Source organism: Podarcis vaucheri (genome assembly GCF_965113315.1).
Source record: "Podarcis vaucheri genome assembly, chromosome: 1".
In the NCBI taxonomy this organism is placed as follows: Eukaryota; Metazoa; Chordata; class Lepidosauria; order Squamata; family Lacertidae; genus Podarcis; species Podarcis vaucheri.
Genome location: NC_138759.1, coordinates 44,575,484 through 44,596,141, shown reverse-complemented (window position 1 = coordinate 44,596,141; position 20,658 = coordinate 44,575,484). Strand labels below are relative to the sequence as shown.

The following is a 20,658-nucleotide window of genomic DNA, read 5'->3' as shown; positions in this document are numbered from 1 at the left end:
AAATATAGCAGGTGAGGCAATACCTAGGGGCATTGCTGGGTTAGTTTGTGGGACAAGTTTAAACTAAAAGTTTCTCCTCTTATGCTCACTGAAAGTCACATCTGGCTGGAGAGGAGTGTGTGTCTGTCTGTGTCCCACACCTGAGGAAGAGGCAGGAACATTTTGCAATCAGGCTTGTAGTTCTCCAATCTCTAAGTATGGTCAGAAGGACTGTCTGAACTGTGCTTTCACCTTACCACCCGCCACCTCCATGAGTCGACAGGTGCCTCAGGCAGTACAATGACGCACCACACACCTGAGATCATCATTTTCATGGGAATAGACTCCTGAGAGAAGAGAAAGAGTTGGTGAGACTCTCCCAGGGCTTCAGTCACAGTCAGCACTCACAGTGCAGATTTCACATGATACTTCAAAAGCCTTTAATAACCGCAAGGGATCTATGTTTAAAAACCTTCCAGAACTGTGCCAGGAGGAAATGCAGTTAATTAGGGGACAAACGTTTCACACCTCTTCAAATGAATTAACTGCATTCAGAGAGAGAGAGAGAGAGGAAATGTTTCTGTAAGACATAAACCAAATAATTCCAGACACTTATTGAAATTCAATACAGTTGGATTAGGTGCTTAATGCTGTACAGTTGAGGAGGCCATTGTGTTCTGTAGGTCTTGGTTAATCATTATGCAAGGTGTATTAGGGTTTTTCAATTTAGGAAGCATTTTGAAGGGAATAAACATTCATCCGACCACCTCAATCCTGATGCTCCCAGGAATGCGCCTGCCAATCAACAACTCCACCCAGCAACTAGATCTGTGCATGGAAGGAATTTCACTTGGAGCCTGCAAGAAAAGGTACAGTGGTGCCCCGCAAGACGCATGCCTCGCAAGATGGAAAACTCGCTAGATGAAAGAGTTTTCCGTTTTGGAGGTGCTTTGCAAAACGAATCTCCTATGGGCTTGCTTCGCAAGACGACAATGTCTTGAGCTCCTGCTGGTTCCCCCCCCCCTTTCCCTCCCTTTTTCTAAGCCGCTAAGCCACTTATCAGCTGATCCGATCAGCAGATAAGCTGCTCATAGCGCTAAGCCGCTTATCAGCTGATCCGATCAGCAGATAAGCCGCTAAAAGCCTCTAAAAGCCTCTAATAGCACTAATAGTGCTAATCCGCTAATCCTTCAATGGGCTTGCTTCGCAAGACGAAAAAAACCGCTAGACGAAGAGAATCACAGAACGGATTCTTGATTCTTTTCGTCTTGCGAGGCACCACTGTACTTGTTTTTGCATAAGAACCCTTTTGCCCAGTCCACACATGTGTTGCGCACTGAAAATGCAGAACTTTCTCACCAAAGTGCAATTAATGCTAGCATAGTTAACAAACATAGTCAAAAAAACCTATTAGAAGAATACCTCCTTCAAAGAATGGAAGTCTTGTTCAAATGAAAAGAACAAAAAGGAACACAAACCTTGGCCGAAAAAGGAAGTGCAGGCAGACAGTAAGGGATGCTTAAAAAAGAACATGAGAGGCACCATGGGCGTAGCCAAGGGGGGCAAGAAGGGGCAGCTGCCCCCCTAAATCAGTAATAATAATAACAACCCACTAACAAAAATCCTGGCGACGCCCATGTGAGGCACATGCAATAAACCTCAGGAGGCGAGAGAAGTACTGTGCTCAGGCCTTGCTTGCAAGTTTCCCACAAGCATCTGGTAGACACCATAGGAGCCAACTCCTAGGGACTGAGGTCCCTTCAGCACCCCCAAATAAAATAATTGAGGGGGCCGGGATCCCCAAAGTTGATGGGCATTGCCATTCAAATGGTGTTCATGTGCCGTGTCATATGATTGATTAAGTGGGGCGGGGTTTACCGGCGTCCCCCCAATATTTTATTCAAGTTGGCCCCCCTGTTGACCACTGTGAGAACAGGGTGCTGGACTTGATGTGCCCTTAACCAAGCAGGCTCCTCTCCTGTGCTTAAATTCTCAGTCTTGATGAATTCACCTCAAAATCACCATGCAGCGGCCTCAGCAGCAAGGAGAGAGTTTAGTACTGCTGGCCACATGACCCAGAAAGCTGTCTGTGGACAAACGCTGGCTCCTTCGGCCTGAAAGCGAGATGAGCGCCACAAGCCCATAGTCACCTTTGACTGGACTTAACCGTCCAGGGGTCCTTTACCTTTTTACCTTTACTTAAGAATCGTTTTATGAGACTGAGTCATCTTTCATGACTGAAGATCCAGCACTGGGAAGAAGGTTTGACTCAATGTCCTGCACAACATCCCTTCAGACTATGTAAATCTGTGAGTTCATATCTACCTCATTGCTTTACATACTGTATGTATGGTTTCCACAAATGGTTGGAGTATTAGATTTTATTTTGGCGATCACTATGATCCCCATAGTGGACATGTCCAAAAGCACTTTCAGAAATAAGATTTTTGTAATACTTGCTAGCGTGTTGAATTAGCAAGTGGAAGCAAGCTCTCTGCTGATAGCGTTGGTCCCCTCCAATATCTAGCAGGGATTGATACACATAAACAATGTTCAGCATTGGAAGGTGTGTACCAGAGGTGGCAAATGTCTCATCCTTCCTAGTGCCATGAACTACAACTTCCATCATTGCGGTCAATTGGTCATGCCAAGCCAAAAGGAGGGGATTTTATTGTTCACAATATCATTCTGGAAGATACCATGTTGGTTGTCCTTGGTGCAAACCACTCTGCTGGTAGGAACCCCCACTTGATCACTCCCACTTCTGGTTCTGCCACTCTAGTTGCTGGGGGAATACAGATGGACACTACCAGTTGGGACATCTAGAACCAGCCAAGCCTTAACTTCCACCATCAGCCAGCTACTTCACAGATATACTGTGAGACCGAGTAAGATCATGAGCATTTTACTCTGAGAATCCAGTGATATTAATGAACATGACTAAGATCATTGGACAGTGTTCTCGAAGCTACTAACATGCATTTGACCAAACTGCGGGAGGCAGTGGAAGACAGGAGGGCCTGGCGTGCTCTGGTCCATGGGGTCACGAAGAGTCGGACATGACTAAATGACTAAACAACATAAAAAAAATTCCTTCCTGTAGCACCTTAAAGACCAACTAAGTTAGTTCTTGGTATAAGCTTTCGTGTGCATGCACTACTTCTTTGTGTATCTGAAGAAGTGTGCATGCACACGAAAGCTTATACCAAGAACTAACTTAGTTGGTCTTTAAGGTGCTACAGGAAGGAATTTTTTTTATTTTGACTATGGCAGACCAACACGGCTACCCATCTGTGACTAAACAACAACGACAACAACAAGATCATTAATTTCAGTGGGTCTGTTCTGAGTAAAACTTAGTTGAACACCATCCAATTTTTTTAATGCGAACTCTGATCAGATTCATGACAGGTAACAACTTTAGTGAAAAGAGACATGGTGGAATCTTGTATTCTACTCTTTCAAGTGAAAAGGCTCCATGGCTTCAACTACTTGCTTCTCTCTGCTCACAGCAACCCTGAGGCTGCCACTGCATGAGTCATCAATAGCTGGAAGCTGCTATTGTTACTGTATTTATCCTTAATGGAGCCAAACCAAAAGTAGGCACATTTTATGCACCATTTCCCCCAGGGAGAATGGAAAAAAAACAAAAAGAAAATTGAGGAGAAAATTTCCTCTCACAAAGAAGAATGCAGCTCATCTGGTGGGCTTTGGCACATCTCCATTCAAAACAGCAGCATGACGATATTTCTTTTTGACAGAGGTGTATAACAGGAATTCAACACGTGCATCAGCACCTCCAAAAATAACTACACTTGTTGAACATAATACTTAAATTTAATACTTACATTTATTTGTACTCTTAGTTATATTTGTCTTAATTTTATGTTGTGAGCCGCCTTGGATCCCATACTGGGAGAAAGGTACAACATAAATAAAATAAATAAATGCATTATTCATATTTATTATACTTATTAGTCCCTTTTTTAAAGCAAAAGTAACTCACAGCAACTTACAATAATAAATAAATAACAGATAGTTTAAAACCAGCATAAAACAAAACAGAGAAAAATCTAAACCTCAGTTTTTAAAAGGTGGAACTAAAACATCCTACCCACTGAAGGAGGCCACAGATAATTAAAATCCAAAGGCCTGAAAAAAAATGTTTTTACTTGGCAGCTCTGGGTAAGTAATGATAGCGCTAAGTGAGCCTTCCTGGGGAGAGCGAACCACAACCAAGGAGCCACCACTTAAAAGGTCTGTTCTCATGATGCCACCCTCTGGACCGCCAGGGCAGGGGATACAGAGGAGGACCTCCAATGACGATGGCCAGTCAGCAATCACTTACTAGGGTTTTGTTGCACTGGGTCAGAGCATTACTCAGAAATGAGTAGAGCGAGCTATCAAAGCCATACCTAAGCAGGTAGATGAGATTTAGCCATGTTGTCGTCAGAGCAAGGCAGGGCTTTGAGATGTCAGCTCTCTCCCCTTTTTGGAGGGCTGCTTTGCAGATGGGAATCTGGGGCCTCCCTGAAACTTGGCTGTGGGCGGAGGTATGCTACCCACGTCAGTAGCATCCCTGACCGCATCACGCCCCCGGCCAGCCAATTGGGCTGCTTGGGGGCTTGGCTACCCACGGTTTAAATTGTGGTGCATCTGGGGAGGTGGCCTCCTTTGCTTCCAACTCGAGATCTCCCAGCCCACCCACCCTCTTTTCTTGCTTGGTTTGACTATGGCATTGCTATGACTTATGTCGGTCCAGTGGCGTAGCGTGGGTTGTCAGCACCCGGGGCAAGGCAAGTAATTTGCGCCCCCTAACCCGTGGATTTGCGCCCCCTAACCCTAACCCCCAAATGTTGCGCCCGGTGCGGCCGGCCCCCCCTGCACCCCCCATGCTACGCCACTGTGTCGGTTGCCTGGTTGTCGGGACCAGGTAGGAATTTTTCCACTTGGCATAATTGGCACTAGCCATTGGGTTTCCGCCTACCTAGTAGCAATCGTCACAACTTTCTAAGGTTAGGCATTGGGTAAGCCTTATTATGGGAGGGGAGGTTGTTGCCTCCGCCTGCCCCTCCACGTTAAGGGTATCCCGTTAAAGGGATCCAGGGGTGTGGTTCCTGTCCGAAGCCTGGGTGTGGGCCAGGGCCATGCCACGACCCCAACGGTGACCCGGGGGGGGGGGCTCAATTGATGTACATCATAAGGCTCCCCTCTTCTGGTGGATGACCCTAAAAGAGACTTCCTGCGGTCTGGCAGGAGTCAGGTTATAGTCTTGCTTCACCCAATTGCCTAAGCCAAACCGCTCACATCTGTAACCAATAAAGTTGTGGTCTTATTTATCCCATTAACCCAATATTTTTGTGTTTGTGTATTTATTTCGGGAAACTGGGGGGGGGTGTCCCTGGGGCTTCACCACACAAAGGCCTTCAAGGCCCCACTCAAAGGAATGAACAGGAAGGCCTCCAAACACATCAGGGTGGGCTTACTGCATTTTGAAAGGAGTAAAGCAATGCAAAAGAACCGGCTGGATCAGGCCAATGACCCATCTAGTGCAGCACCCTGTTCTCAAAGATCATATCAGTATTGTTGTTCAGTACTAAACTTAGCAGGAAGGCAAAAGAAATGCCTTAGAAGCAGAACCAGTTCCAGATTGGATGCCACAATGGGAAGCCCAAAAGCAAGACTTGAACTCAACCCACTTGTGACTCGCAGCAACTGGTGTCCAGAATTCCACGGCATCATGGCCAGTAGCCTTATCCTCCACGAATGAGTGTAATCCTCTTTTAAAGCCATCCAGTGCACATTGCCATCTAGAGAGGGGAGCCCCAATACCATTAAGCCCAGAATCTAAAATTTCCTAATTGCACTATTCTTTCTACTGCCCCTGAAAACACACATTATTCCACACGGCTGCATGATATTAGTTAAGTTCTTTCCTTGCTGGCAAAAGTAGGTGGAAAGGGAGACTGAGGTATTAAATGGCAGAGAAGAGATGATGATGATGATGATGATGATGATGATGATGATAATGATAATAATAATAATAATAATAATAATAATAATAATAATAATTTATTTATATCCCGCCCTCCCCAGCCGAAGCTGGGCTCAGAGCAGCTAACAACAATAAAAGTAACACAGCATTCTAAAATCAAATCATTTTAAAATAAGTTCAAAATCAAATTAATGGCAACCATTGGGCTAGAGTTCTGTGAGGATTACCAAAGGAGGGGGTCAGACTGTGCCTAGGCCAAAGGCCCGGTGGAACAGCTCTGTCTTGCAGGCCCTGCGGAAAGATGTCAAGTCCCGCAGGGCCCTAGTCTCTTGTGTTCCACCAGATCAGGGCCACAGCCGAAAAAGCCCTGGCTCTGGTTGAGGCCAGCCTAACCTCCCTGTGGCCCGAGACCTCCAAGATGTTTTTGCTTGAAGACCGTAAGGTCCTCCGTGGGACATACCAAGAGAGGCGGTCCCGTAGTTACGAGGGTCCTAGGCCGTATAGGGCTTTAAAGGTTAAAACCAGCACCTTAAACCTGATCCTGTACTCCACTGGGAGCCAGTGCAGCTGGTATAGCACCGGGTGAATGTGATCCCGTGGCGAGGACCCCGTAAGGAGTCTCGCCGCGGCATTCTGCACCCACTGGAGTTTCTGGGTCAGTCTCAAGGGCAGTCCCATGTAGAGTGAGTTACAATAATCAAGTCTGGAGGTGACCGTCGCGTGGATCACAGTGGCTAGGTCAGGGCGAGAGAGGTAAGGAGCCAACTGCTTAGCTTGGCAGAGATGAAAAAACGCCACCTTTGTTATAGCTGCAATCTGCGCCTCCATGGAAAGGGAGGTGTCGAAGATTACACCCAAACTCTTAACGGACGGTGCTGGCACTAATTGCGCCCCCGCAAGAGATGGGAGTTGCCCCCCCCAATCCCATATCATCCTGACCCAGCCAAAGGACCTCTGTCTTCAAAGGATTTAACTTCAGCTGGCTCCCAAGTAACCATCCAGCCACAGCTTCCAAACATCTGATCAGTGTGTCTGGGGCCGAGTCAGGATGGCCATCCATCAACAGATAGATGAGGGAGGGGGGCACAAACAAACGACAGGAAGCGTTTTACTTTGACCAAGTCCAGGCATGCCTTTGGCCCTAGGTGTGGCCATCTTTGAGTCTATACAGACAGTGCAATAAGAACTGGAGTGGCCAAGGATTAGGCTAATGTGCTGAGCTGTGACATTGTCAAGCTGAGCTGGCTAACACAACAGTTGTGATGATGAGCCCATTAATCACCTTGCAGCCCAGGGGACTTGTAGCTGAGGAGTCTGCCCTGGCAACAAACCCAATTAAGAAAAGAACTGTTTGCTCTTCACATCTATGTCACAGCACAGGAGAACTTGAAAAGCCTGGTCATGGGAAGCCGAGAAAGAAAAATGCTTTTGCTGCATGCAGTTTATGAACATAGGAAGCTGCCTTGTACTAAGGCTGTCTCCAGACTGCCGGTGTTTTGTGGGATTCAATTCAATCGCATATTTGAGCTTTAGGTTTGCGCATTGAAAGTGCCCGGTCATTGTAGCAGAGCAAATTTGCTTTAAAAAACCAACAATACACTTTGCAGGTTGGAAAGTGTCGGGGAAAAGCACTGAAAACTGTGGCATGAATGAATGACTAACAGGAAGACTTGCAAACACTCTGCAAGCAAATCAGGATGAATGTTCCTTGTTGGATAACCTCCTTGCAAACAAATCAGAACAGATGCTCAATAAAATCTGGATGAAATCTAACCTTCGTGCAATATCTGTGTAAGCAAATCAAGATAAATGCTCAATAAATAGGTGATCTGGGGGGCTCTAAGTCAGAGCATTGGCCATCTAGCTCAGTACTGTCTGACTGGAAGTGGCTCTTTGGGGTTTGGGGCAGAGTTCTAGCTCAGGCATAGGCAAACTTGGCCCTCCAGACATTTTTGGGACTACAATTCCCACCATCCCTGACCACTGGTCCTGTTAGCTGGGGATCATGGGAGTTGTAGTCCCAAAGCAGCTGGAGGGCCGAGTTTGCCTATGCCTGTTCTAGTTCAACCTTACTTGAAGATTCCAAGGATTGAACTTGGAACCTCCTCCATGCAAAGCCGATAACTTATCACTGAGCCTGTCTATTCCAAGCAAAGCCCCAAAACCACAACAGTGGAACTGGGAGCTAATTCAGGAAGCGGGTTACAAATACTGTGTTTTTTCTCTCTGTTAGGAACTAAAGTGGTCAGATCAAAATATTATTATAGCAACTTTAACTGAGATTCAGAGTATAAAACTATGTCCCCTTATGAACTGAAGGCTGGAATTAAGGAGGAAAGCCCTTAAAGTAGACAAAAGCCTTAAATCATGCCCCCATTATTTTAAAGCAGAAACTGGATGTTCACCAATCAAGAATGTTGTGGCTTTGACAGGGGGCTGGGCTAGATGGCTTTTGGAATCCCTTCCAACTCTATGATGCTGTGGAAACCTTTCATTGTACAATGTTGTTGTTGTTTAGTCATTTAGTTGTGTCCGACTCTTCGTGACCCCATGGACCAGAGCACGCCAGGCACTCCTGTCTGCCACTGTCTCCCGCAGTTTGGTCAAACACATGTTAGTAGCTTCGAGAACACTGTCCAATTATCTTAGTCATGTTCATGGTAGCTTCGAGAACACTCAAAGTATTTGTGTGAAAACTTGGGATTCATTGATTTCCATGTCACCTTATCTACCCGCCTAAGGTTCAGCCCATTTTATCATCCCAAGAACCCTGTGAGATACTTTAGGCCAGTGATGAGGAACCTCAGGCCTGGGGATTGAATGCAGACCACCAGGTCTCCTTGTCTGGCCCTGTCTCTCTCGAGTCGTTCCCCCCCCCCCTTGCTGCTCCTGCTCCAAACCCTTTTCCTGGCTGGAATGTTCACTTGACAACAGCGCGCCTGCACTATTTAAAGCACTATTACACCAGTTTGTGGAGAATGTTTGTTAAGGGAAGTGACCCCTTACAGAGCTATAATTCGCAGTATGCTTGATGAATTACAGTTCTTAGGATTCTCCTAGCATGTGACGGGTGGCATTGGGGCTGCTGAAGTGTCTCACCATGGGCTCAGCAAAGGGATCTATCCAGGCCACCCAGTTAACTAGGATATTCAGACTGGCAGGATTTTGGTCTATGTGGCAGCCATTGAAATGACGTTGTGGCAAGGTGGGGGCGGGGAAACAGCCCTGATTACACACACACGGCCATTTAATTGAACACACATATATGCAGTGCTTTTTTCTTTTGTGAATCTAAGTTTGGCCTCATTGAGGGGCAGTACTTCAATATGAGTAGGAAAATGAGAGTACCCCTAAAAGATTTTTTTAGAAAAAAAAACCAAACTGCATATATGCCATGCTTTTTATCTTTTTAAAAAACAAACTGCCTATCTCTGAAGCATGTAGGAGATGCATAGATCTGCACCGGAATCCCTGATTCAAGCAGAGAGAATACTTGGAAGAGAAAATAACAGAGCAACTGCTGTTGTCTAATTTAAGCTAATAACTTCCAGAGGGTTCACTGTATTTGTTGAAGAACAGACAAAGAATCACCCAATGATGATGCAGCATATTATGCAATGGATTCTGGTCCATGGTTGCTTATGTCACAATAAATTTGTTTAGTCTTTCAGGCGCTACGAGACTCTACATTTGTTTTCAAAAATATATACATATATATGCAGCCAAAGCGCAGTAGTGCCACCATGTGGTCCATTCAAGAACTTCAGTTCCTTGACAAGGCTGACAATTACGTCTAATAAGTGGGACCTGCGACGCACTGTTGCAGCATATCTTATTTCTTGAGAGAGGTGCTAGTTTTTAGGGTTGCTCCAAATAGCCTGAAACAGGTACATAGGTAAAATAAAATAAAATAAAATAATTCCTTTCAGTAGCACCTTAGAGATCAACTAAGTTAGCTACTGGTAGGAGCTTTCGTGTGCATGCACACTTCTTCAGATACAGAAGTCACCAGACCTTTATATATAGTGAGAGGGTGGGGAGGGATATTATTTAGAAGGGTGGTGGGAATAGGTGTTTAGCTGATAGGTGTGGTAAACCTGTTGATGACTGTTAACGACTGCAATTGGTCTTACAGAAGAAAGCAAGGGGTGAGATGGCTAAAAATAGCTTTATCATGTATCATGAGATAAGAATCCAATGTCTCTATTCAGACCAGGTCTCTCCATGTTTTTAAGTTTGGTAATAAGTTGCAATTCAGCAACTTCTCTTTCCAGTCTATTTCTGAAATTCTTTTGTAATAAGGCAGCTACTTTGTAGATAGGTAGATTGAGAATCATGGCACGGCAGCAAAAACAAAATCCATATTGCACCATGCGCGAGGCTTGTTGCAAATGCACCAGTGATTTAGGAACATAGGAGGCTGCCTTTTATACTGCCTGGCAGCAGTTTTCCCTGGTTTCAAATGGGTCTCTCCCAACCCCAAGAGAAGATGATGGGCATTGAGCCTAACACCTTTTGCATGCATAGCATTGTGCTCTACCACTAAGCCATTATACTTCTTGTTCCCAATAATTCAGAGTGTCTTAAAAGGGGAACAGACCGTAGTGCCAAGGAGCCGTGCACAGGACCCTTGTAATGTAAAAAGGTAAAGGGACCCCTGACCATTAGGTCCAGTCGTGACCGACTCTGGGGTTGCGACGCTCATCTTGCTTTATTGGCCGAGGGAGCCGGTGTACAGCTTCCGGGTCATGTGGCCAGCATGACTAAGCCGCTTCTGGCAAACCAGAGCAGCGCACGGAAACGCCGTTTACCTTCCCGTCGGAGCGGTACCTATTTATCTACTTGCACTTTGACGTGCTTTCGAACTGTTAGGTTGGCAGGAGCAGGGACTGAGCAACGGGAGCTCACCCCGTTGTGGGGATTTGAACCGCCGACCTTCTGATCAGCAAGTCCTAGGCTCTGTGGTTTAACCCACAGCACCACCCGCGTCCCTTCCCTTGTAATGTAGTTCAGGTCTAAAAGGGATGTGTGAAGAGGACACAGAACATATTCACTCCTGGCTTTATCCTGCTGTGCTATGCTACCAGCCTAAAACTTGAGCACACAATAGTTTGGGATGAGACAAATACAACTCCAAGCAGGAAAGAGGAAAATACGTCCTCCTCCTTTGCTTCCTCCTGAAGGTGCCACTAGAAGTACAGGACAATATGCCTCTGCATATCACTTGATGAACAGCACAAGTGGGAGTCATATTGTGTTCACATTGCACTTATGGGCTTCCTATAGACATCTGGTTGCCCAGTGTGAGAAAAGAAAACTGGACTAGATAATAATAATTTTATTATTTATACCCCACCCATCTGGCTGGGTTTCCCCAGCCACTCTGGGCGGCTTACAGCATATATTAAAACATAATAAAACATCAAACATTAAAAACTTCCCCAAACAAGGCTGCCTTCAGATATCTTCTAAAAGTTGTATATTTCTTCATCTCCTTGATATCTGATGGGAGGGCATTCCACATGGAGGGCACCACTACCGAGAAGGCCCTCTGCCAGGTTCCCTGTAACTTTGCTTCTCGCAGTGAGGGAACCGCCAGAAGGCCCTCGGAGCTGGACCTCAGCGTCCGGGCTGAGCGATGGGGGTGGAGATGCTCCTTCAGATATACTGGGCCAAGGCCGTTTAGGGCTTTAAAGGTCAGCACCAACACTTTGAATTGTGCTTGGAAACACATTTGAACTTATGTAGCAGGGCTCTTATGTACTTGTGTTGGCAATATAATCTGACAATCTTAGTCATGTTAGTCCCTTGGAATCAAGAAACCATGATCAACTGCAGAGATAGCTCCACAGGATCAGTCAGGCTTCAAAATAGTCAGCCAACTAAGTTAAGGCATGTAGTTAATGGGTTAATTCTCCATCAGTCAGCAGAAGTGACTCATTCCCTACAATGAAGGCATTTTGTCTCTCTCCTATCTGTTACTGGGCAGATTTGGCAAGTAACTCTTGTGTATAAAAGGGCTGCAGAAACTGAGTCAAGCGGTTAAGCTCACCCCTTGATCAGGACACTAGACTTCTGTCAATGCACTTTTAATGTGTATCTGCTATGTTCTCATGATAATCAGGGTGTTGCAGCTTTGGTGTCGTTTTACCTTTATTTTTGTGATTTTATTATTTTACTGGGCCGAGTGCCGTGATTGATGATTGTTTAAAAATTATGTTTTATATATTGACTTGTCTGCTGCCTTGGGCTTTAACTAAGACCGGTCACTCATAAACCACCCGATAGCCATTGGTTACAAGGAGACGTATTTGAGCAAGCAAGATCCTGCCCGGTTGCATTTTCTCCTTATTCCAAACTAGTCTGACTGGTTGAAGGCCTAGTTTGAGGTGACACCTTTTTCCTCAGTCAGTTTTGGGTCCTAACATGCAGGAAGTGACCTCAAAGCAGCAACCCTCTGACCTACTTGCTACCTGGCTGAAGAGCTGGGCTGGATCTACCATTATAGTGACTAACAAAGTTGCTGCTGTCTTATGAAATGTCTGACTGCCTCTTCCTTTCCCTGAAGCATTTTGACAACAGCGACTCCTGAGTCCTTCTCAAGTCAACCACAACAAAATAACTTTCCAAGCAAGTAAGTTGCTACAAACAAAATATTTTATTAAAATTTACATCTACTGAGGGAGAGAAATCCAGAATTTAAGGGCTCAGGAAGCAGAGGTTTGCAGAAAGGGAACAAGGGGGGAGGGAGCAGATGGAAGGAGGGCAGAACTAGCAGATATAAAATATATTTTAAAAAGGTGGAGTAACCTGCCAACCACAGAAAATAATGAATTATCTCCTGTCCCATTCCTTCCCGGCACATTGGTGACCCTCACCATCATCTTCTCAATCTCATTCTGCCACTTCGCTGAGCATTAAGAAATCTGGCTCTTAGAAAGAGCTGCTCGCTTCTCAGAGAATTATTTTTGCTGGTGCCTGTTGGCTTCAGCAAAAAGTCCTTCTACACACACACACACACACACACACACACACACACACACACACACATTAACACCACAAAATGAAGACACAAATATTCTCTGCTCGCTCTCTCAACTTCATAGCAGAGAGCATTCCCATAGCAGCAGACAGAGCTATATACATTTCCGTTCCCAGTACAGAACTGTACCAAATTCATTTCAGACAGCAGCCCACCCTCCCATCACACAGAGAGGGTATTTTGTTTGGCTGGATTCTTAGTAGGGCGAAAATGGGAGTTGGCTGATTAGCTAGAACGGGCCCATCTACTTAACCCAAACTGTGCCTGACAATGTCTGGGAGTCACATCGAAACTCTCAATGACAGCTGCTCTAGGCTCACCATACAGCTTACCCCTATCACGTGAATCCTTTTCACAAGCATCCTCCATACCTAGGGGAATGTATGCATGGGGGAGTAGTGTGGGTCCCACCAAGGTCCCATTCACATGGCATGCCTACACACAAGCAGCTGTTATATGGAGGGCAGGGGGGATAACACGGTGCATGATATTGAGGAGGGCATTGCAAAAATGTAGGGAAACGCATGGAAGATGGATCTTGTTCAAGCACCGACAACCACAATCAATTCAATACTCAGGACTGATGAGGGGTAGCCAACATGGTGCCCTCTGAATGTTGCTGGACTCCCAACTCCTACCATCAGAATTGAGCGGGGGGGGGGAGAGGATCTGTTATACTGAACAATGGTGAACAGCAGCAAAAGGACAGACAAAAGCTTGCCTTGTCATCAGCAACTTCAAAACAGTAAATTGCAATTGGATATGTATATTATATGCTTTGACAGCTAAGAGAGGTGATAAATGAGAAACCGGAGCATACATATCCTTCATTCACCCAGTTCATTTCTGTTCACTTTGGGGCAGAAGCTGCTTCTCTCTTTCTCTTTCTTTCTCTCTCTCTCTCCTCTCTCTCTCTCTATATATATTACTGTAGTCCACCAAAAAGCAGTGTCCTCCAGCTTCCACAGTGCTCCTTCTGAAGCTCTCATGAAATCAGTAAGTGGTACTAGCTTGCAAATGGAATTCCCTATAATTGGGGCCATGAGGGCGGGGGAATAGTTACTGCTCCACAAGATTCACTATGTACTTGGGAGACCAGCTAGTTAACATCTTTCTAGTCACATTTTGATTCTATAAAAATAAATACATACAGGTGCAATATTCAAACTCAAGAACTAGTCTTTTAAAATTAAAAGCAGAAATGGCAACCTTGGGAGGTAGGAACTGGTGGGAAAATGTCAAGGAAAATGAATGCAGACCCTGATTTTCAGTCTTTTAGGAACAATTCAGCCGCACTTCTTAATATGTTCAAATTACGTTTATAACTTATGGTCATACTATATATTTTATGTTACGTGCACTGCATCATGCCTAGCGATTAACATGCAACAAGGGCTGCAATATATTTGGGAAGAGGCCCGATTCACTCCAGTGGTGTATCAAGCTTCTTTTTGATATCGTCTTGCTAGAAAGACCGCCATGTGCAACCCTGAGTTCACAATGATCAAGTATGAGAACCTGCTTAGGACTCTCAGAAGTATCATGAGGTTTGAACTACTTAGACCCTTAGCACAGAGAGGGTGGCTCTAAGATGGCAGGACTTTCAAAAGAAACAAAAAGGAACTAGGCAGAAGTTCTAACACACACACACACACACACACACACGAAATGTAGATTTGAGCAGGTTTGTGAAGGGATGAAATCCATACCAAAAATCAAACCACGACTCCTTCAATAGGTACAGTAAGCCCTCAGTGACAGCTTCCTCTGACAGCATAGTGAGCCACTGTTGTCATTACAAAAGTGGGGGGGGGATACTGTCCTTCCTCTTCCTCAGAAGCTGTCACATAGTCAGAACAATCGCTAGGGGCAGTAAGATGGCTGGAATTTGACAGTCTAAGGAAGGAAGCATGGAGGAAGAGGGACATCCTTCAGCCACAGGCTTTTGTTTCAGAAGTATCATCAGTCAAGGCAACTGGCCCACTCCCAGAAGTGGAGGGCAGCTCTTCCGGATCAAATAGGCTTTGTAGTACTGTTGTAGACGAGGTGCTCCGTGTCCTCGGTGGTGGACAGCACAGAGGAGAGAGTGGAGTTGGCGGCAGTAGCTGGCTGGCGCCGTCGCCGGTACGTCTTTCTGTTCTTCAGGAAAAAGTAGCCAAGGATTGCCAACACTATCATTATGCATACAGCCAGGAGAACTGCAATGGCCGTTTCGAAAGAACCTGTGAGATATTTGAGGGAGGGACGGGGGGGGGGGGGAGAATCAGGGTTAACCAAAGCTGCTATTTGGGCCTTAACAAGCGTTAAGAAGGAGGTGCTGTTAACGTATTTACAGTAAAGGCTGGAGCAGCCCAAGATTCGAGGCACCCCTGGTTATTTTGCTGCTTGCTTTTCCACACTCAAAATGGCACCTGTCCTCTTTTTGCGGTGTTCATCCAGTGAACCGCTTCTGACTTGGGTAGGTGCCCTAGGCTGAATGCACAGATCTTGAGATGCACTCACTTTTAATGTGAGGTGCCTAGCCATCTCAAAAACAATAAGCAAAAGACGATTGTGGGTCTCTTCCCAGAGCCCTCTGCAACAAGGACTTCCTGACAGAAGTACAGTGGTAACTCGGGTTACATACGCTTCAGGTTACAGACTCTGCCAACCCAGAAATATTACCTCGGGTTAAGAACTTTGCCTCAGGATGAGAACAGAAATCGTGCTCTGGTTGTGTGGCAGCAGCGGAAGGCCCCATTAGCTAAAATGGTACCTCAGGTTAAGAACAGTTTCAGGTTAAGAACGGACCTCCGGAACGAATTAAGTACTTAACCCAAGGTACCACTGTACTCCATGGTGCGATTGCCTCACCAAGGTATGTAACATGCAGATACCCGGAGGCGCAGAATCCCAAGGTACCGTCTTTTTCCGTGTATAACATGCCCCCATGTATAACACGACCCCTATTTTTCTGGACCGCAACAAAAAAGATTGAGGGGAGATTGCTCAGAGTTGTTAAGCTTTTTTTGGGGGGGGAGCGCAACCATGCCTCACCGCTATTGTAAATAACCCGCCCAACTGCCACAGCAACCAATCACACACCCAATCACCGCTGCCAATCTCCTGCTGGCTGCTGCCACCAATTGCCCGTCCCACCTCTGCTATCCGTGTATAAGACGACACACAATTTTTGCCTATTACTTCTAAGGAAAAAATGTTGTCTCATACATGGAAAAATATGGTGTGTGCAGACTTGCAGCCTAAGGCTACAATCCTATACATACTTACAACAGATCAATCCCATTGAACTCAACAGGACTCAACTCTGAATAGATCTGCCTATGATAGCATGTCAAATACATGTTATTTCTAGAGCACTCACTTGAAAAACCTTTGGTTTTAAATTTCACTGTTGTGATTTGTAGTCATAAGCTGTGTGACTAATTGGCAGCCGCCTAGGTCTTTTACTGAATAAGTGGCATATACTTTTTGCTAACTAAAAACATAAATTACTTTTAAGAAACAATGCAGTGGGGTGAATATGTAACACACATAAGTGATGGTGACATGTTTCTAAAGGCAACAAATTATGCGTCATCACTTTCTTTGTACAGAAGTATCAGGATTCTTCCCGTGCCTCCTCCCAGTTATCCTATTTTCTAAAATACATGGCAGCTTACAGCCGAAGCAAAAGAGACAGACAGCAGAGACTGAGGAGCAAAGAAATAAGTGTGCTACTAGAGTATTGTAGAGTTCAGTTTACATACTTAAACCTGCCTGCCGGGCCTCATAGGTGCTCCATCTCTGGCCAATCAGATCTTCCTCTGTGGAGGAGAGAAATACATGGTTGTATAATGATGCTTGGAATAATGGCAGATACTCCTTCACTGACGCAGTTTCATACAGTGCACTTTTAATATTAAAACTCTCCCAAAACTTTCTCTTTAAGTCATATCATATTTTCACCTCAACAGTTCAATCATATGTTCATTTATTATTTTTATTTTACTTCTTAGATTTATATACCGCCTTTCTCTGCTTTCCAACAGCTGGAAAAACAATTAAAAAGAAACAAGAAACCAGAAAGAAAAAGAAAGGAGTGTGGGAGGTAAAAGAAGATGGTGACAATGAAATATCACCTTCTCAATCTGACCCGTGGACAGTCCAGGAATCAGCGTGTTTCTACATGAGTAGAATGTGTGCTTTTATTTAAAATGCATCTCTGGGTTATTTGTGGGACATAGGAATTCATCCCCCCCCCAATATAGCCCGGCCCCCCACATGGCCCAAGGGATGGTGGACGGGCCCACAGGTGAAAAAGGTTGCTGACCCCTGAAATAGGCTTATGAGGCCAACAGTTCTTTTGGGTATGCAAAGATACTCACAGGCAATGATCATGCAATAAGCCAGACTCTGTGGCTTATTGTGGTATATTTATTTTATTTTATTGTTTATTAAATTTGTATACTGCCCTTCATCCAAAGATCACAGGAAGAAGTGGCTGATTGCTCCCACTTTGCTTCCCCCCTGGTGCAAGTGGAATAAGCAAACTAGGAAGCTGGCTTTCTGTTACACCTGAACCAGGAATTGGGGTTAAATGCTTCCTGTCAAGCCACGATTGGGAGGCCAGCAACAAACCAGGTTCTTCCAGGGACCAGAACCAGCACTTTCTGCCAGCCAGCAGTCTGTTACTGAGCTAGATGAACCACTGGCCTTGCTTGGACTCAGACAGCTTCTCACAAGAATACAGAAATGCTACATTGGGTCAAATCAAGAGCATTTAAGCATTCTGTCTTTTAATAGCAACCAGATAGATGCAACAGAGAAAGTCATGATAAGCACCATTATTTGTTAGTTCCCACCATCTAGTACTGAGAGGTATAAATATGTGAACCTCTGGCTGCTAAACAACTAGCCTTTCATGCTAGTAGAGACACAACAGGAGAAGGGTCTGTGACTCCATATTCTGCTGACCTCTGGTCGGCATGGTGCCGAGAATTTACTCAGAAAACATTTACTAAGGAAAAGATGCCCCACATCTCCTGCCCACCTGTTTAGGTCCTTTTCCTACTTACTTGTGACACCTTCGCAAGATTTCATACACACTTCCTCCTCCTCAAAATTATTCTTGTTGCCTTCACAGCCTCCATAGGTGAAGCGACGGCATTTCTGAGCAAACGGGTTGTAATACCAGCGAGGTATGCTATCATCACATCTCCCAGTATCTGGCATATCCACACAGTGACCTGCCAAAAAATATGATTGAGATGGTTTTGTATCAGGACATTAGTTAATACCTGATCATCTGATAATAATTATTTAAATTGGTCTGTTGTTTTCTTAGTGCAACTGCCTTCAAAAACTGACTTTCCCCATAACCGCTTGTTGCTTCACTTTATTTCTGTTCTAACTTTTTTTGGCAACTGTAGCCCAGTTTTCCTTAGCCTGACCCCCTCCAGATATTAAGCTACATATCTCATCATGGCTGACAGTTGGCCACGCCAGTGGCGTAGGCGTGGGTTGTCAGCACCCGGGGCAAGGCAAGTAATTTGCACCCCCTAACCCATGGATTTGCGCCCCCTAGCCCGTGGATTTGTGCCCCCTAACCCTAACCCCCAGATGTTGCACCCGGTGCGGCCGGGCCCCCCTGCACCCCCCACGCTACGCCACTGGGCCACGCTAGCTGGGGCCAATGTGTGTTGCAGTAATGTAACTGTATCTGAAGGGCACTAGTTTGGGCAAGGCTGGCCCAGGTATTTGAGGATAAAAAACAAAGTGAACTCGTTCTGTGAATGATTCACATTTATAGAATCCTTACCTCACATTGTTAAAAGTTACAATTACATTTTTGCAAAAGTTTCATTGTTTCACAGTAACCAAGAGCTGTAGTCAACTAAGTCCTGCTCAGTGTTAGACCTATTGAAATTAATGAGCCTAAATTAGTCATGCCCATTAATTTCAGTGGGTCTGCCCTGTGCAGAGCTAGCATTGGACAAAACATGGGTGCGGTCATACTTTATATGCCAGAATAAATTTGTTACTCTTTAAGGTGCCATATAACTTTTGCTGGTTTTTCAAACCAGTTGAAGATTAAGATATATTTTTGTTCTTTGAATAAAAATCAATGCATTTAAAATACTTGAACACTACTTGACCAGTGAACTGACCACATCTTCTTTGACTGGGAAAATGCCTAACTTTAGTGTTCATCAAAATGATGCATATACTAAGGAGCTGAGAAGTGCAGGAAAGCCTTTGGTACAGTTTATTCTTTTAATTTGAGCAAGGTAACTGCAATCCATCTCCAGTCCTTCTGGAACAGTCACCCTTTCCAACCCCAATTACACTTGGAGAGATGCAAATGTAAGTAATCAAATTGGTTATTAGCACATTCATCCAAAGTAGAGCCCACTCCACAGGCATTCAGGATATACTTACTTTGGCTGGTGGTAACATTGATATTACGTAATCGATTGAACCCTTGCACATCTGCAAGAAATACAAAAGGGGAGGGGATAGTTCACATAATGGTTCTTTCGGTGTGATGACAGTGCAAAGAATCAGCATAAAGTCAGAAACTCCCTGACCTCTTATTTAAATAGTTTCTCCCTGTTGTTTTGTTAGTAGTTCTCTGATCTTCCCCATTCACCTCCATATTTGTTTCTGTTATCAGTTTTAGACATACAGTGGTGCCCCGCAAGACGAATGCCTCGCAAGACGGAAAACTCGCTAGACGAAAGAGTTTTCCGTTATGGAGGTGCTTCGCAAAACGAATTTCCTATGGGCTTGCTTCGCAAGACGACAATGTCTTGTGAGTTCCTGCTGGTTTTTCCCTCCTCCCCCCTTTTTCTAAGCCGCTAAACCGCTTATCAGCTGATCCGATCAGCAGATAAGCCGCTAAAAGCGCTAATCCGCTAATAGGCTTGCTTCGCAAGACAAAAAAACCGCTAGACGAAGAGAATCACAGAACGGATTCTTTTCGTCTTGTGAGGCACCACTGTACTAGACCAGGGGTAGGCAACCTAAAGCCCGGGGGCCGGATGCGGCCCAATCGCCTTCTCAATCCGGCCCACATGTTTTTACATGAGTAGAATGTGTGCTTATATTTAACATGCATCTCTGAGTTATTTGTGGGGCATAGGAATTCGTTCATTATTGTTATTATTTTTCAAAATATAGTCAGGCCCACCACATGGTCTGAGGGATGGTGGACCGGCCCATGGCGGAAAAAGGCTGCTGACCCCTGGACTAGACAGTAATAAGTAGACCTGTATGTATGGCCTACTTTAAAAACAAAACACCACGATAACATTTTTGCATCAATTTAACTGAAAAGCAAGAAAAGCTGAAATAAAACTAATTCTGGGAAATGGAGCAGATTTGGATGTTCTCATTTTGCAAAATGTATCTGGCAATTTTTAAAGTATTAAACATGTTGTCTGGAAGGTTTCCTTTCTGGTTTCTGAGATTTTAGTAGATGTTGCCCACATACTTTTTAACAGCAACTGTGAGTGCTGTTGCTTCTGTAGCCCAAACAGTACCACCCACAAGAGGGAGGTATCAGCAGACTTAGGGAAAAACCCAAGGTTTGCAAGACATGTGGTTAAACAAAACAGAACACTACACAAAAAGTGTGTGTGTGTGTGTGTGTGTGTGTGTG

General features: G+C 44.9%; 2 protein-coding genes across 3 annotated transcripts in view; one reads left to right on the top strand and one right to left on the bottom strand.

Annotated features, from left to right (window-relative positions):
• RMDN3 (regulator of microtubule dynamics 3) overlaps positions 1–20,658 on the top strand; it is a 276,642-nt gene that overhangs the window by 99,045 nt on the left and 156,939 nt on the right. The gene's annotated exons all lie outside the window — the stretch shown is intronic.
• SPINT1 (serine peptidase inhibitor, Kunitz type 1) overlaps positions 13,205–20,658 on the bottom strand; it is a 33,273-nt gene continuing 25,819 nt past the window's right edge. For both annotated transcript variants that reach the window (XM_082240306.1, XM_082240305.1), the window contains 4 exons: positions 19,437–19,487; positions 18,074–18,244; positions 16,766–16,822; positions 13,205–15,238 (listed from right to left, as the gene is read on the bottom strand). In XM_082240306.1, the coding sequence (XP_082096432.1) occupies positions 15,030–15,238; positions 16,766–16,822; positions 18,074–18,244; positions 19,437–19,487 (488 nt within the window). In that variant the 3' untranslated portion in view covers positions 13,205–15,029. The remainder of the gene's footprint in view (positions 15,239–16,765; positions 16,823–18,073; positions 18,245–19,436; positions 19,488–20,658) is intronic.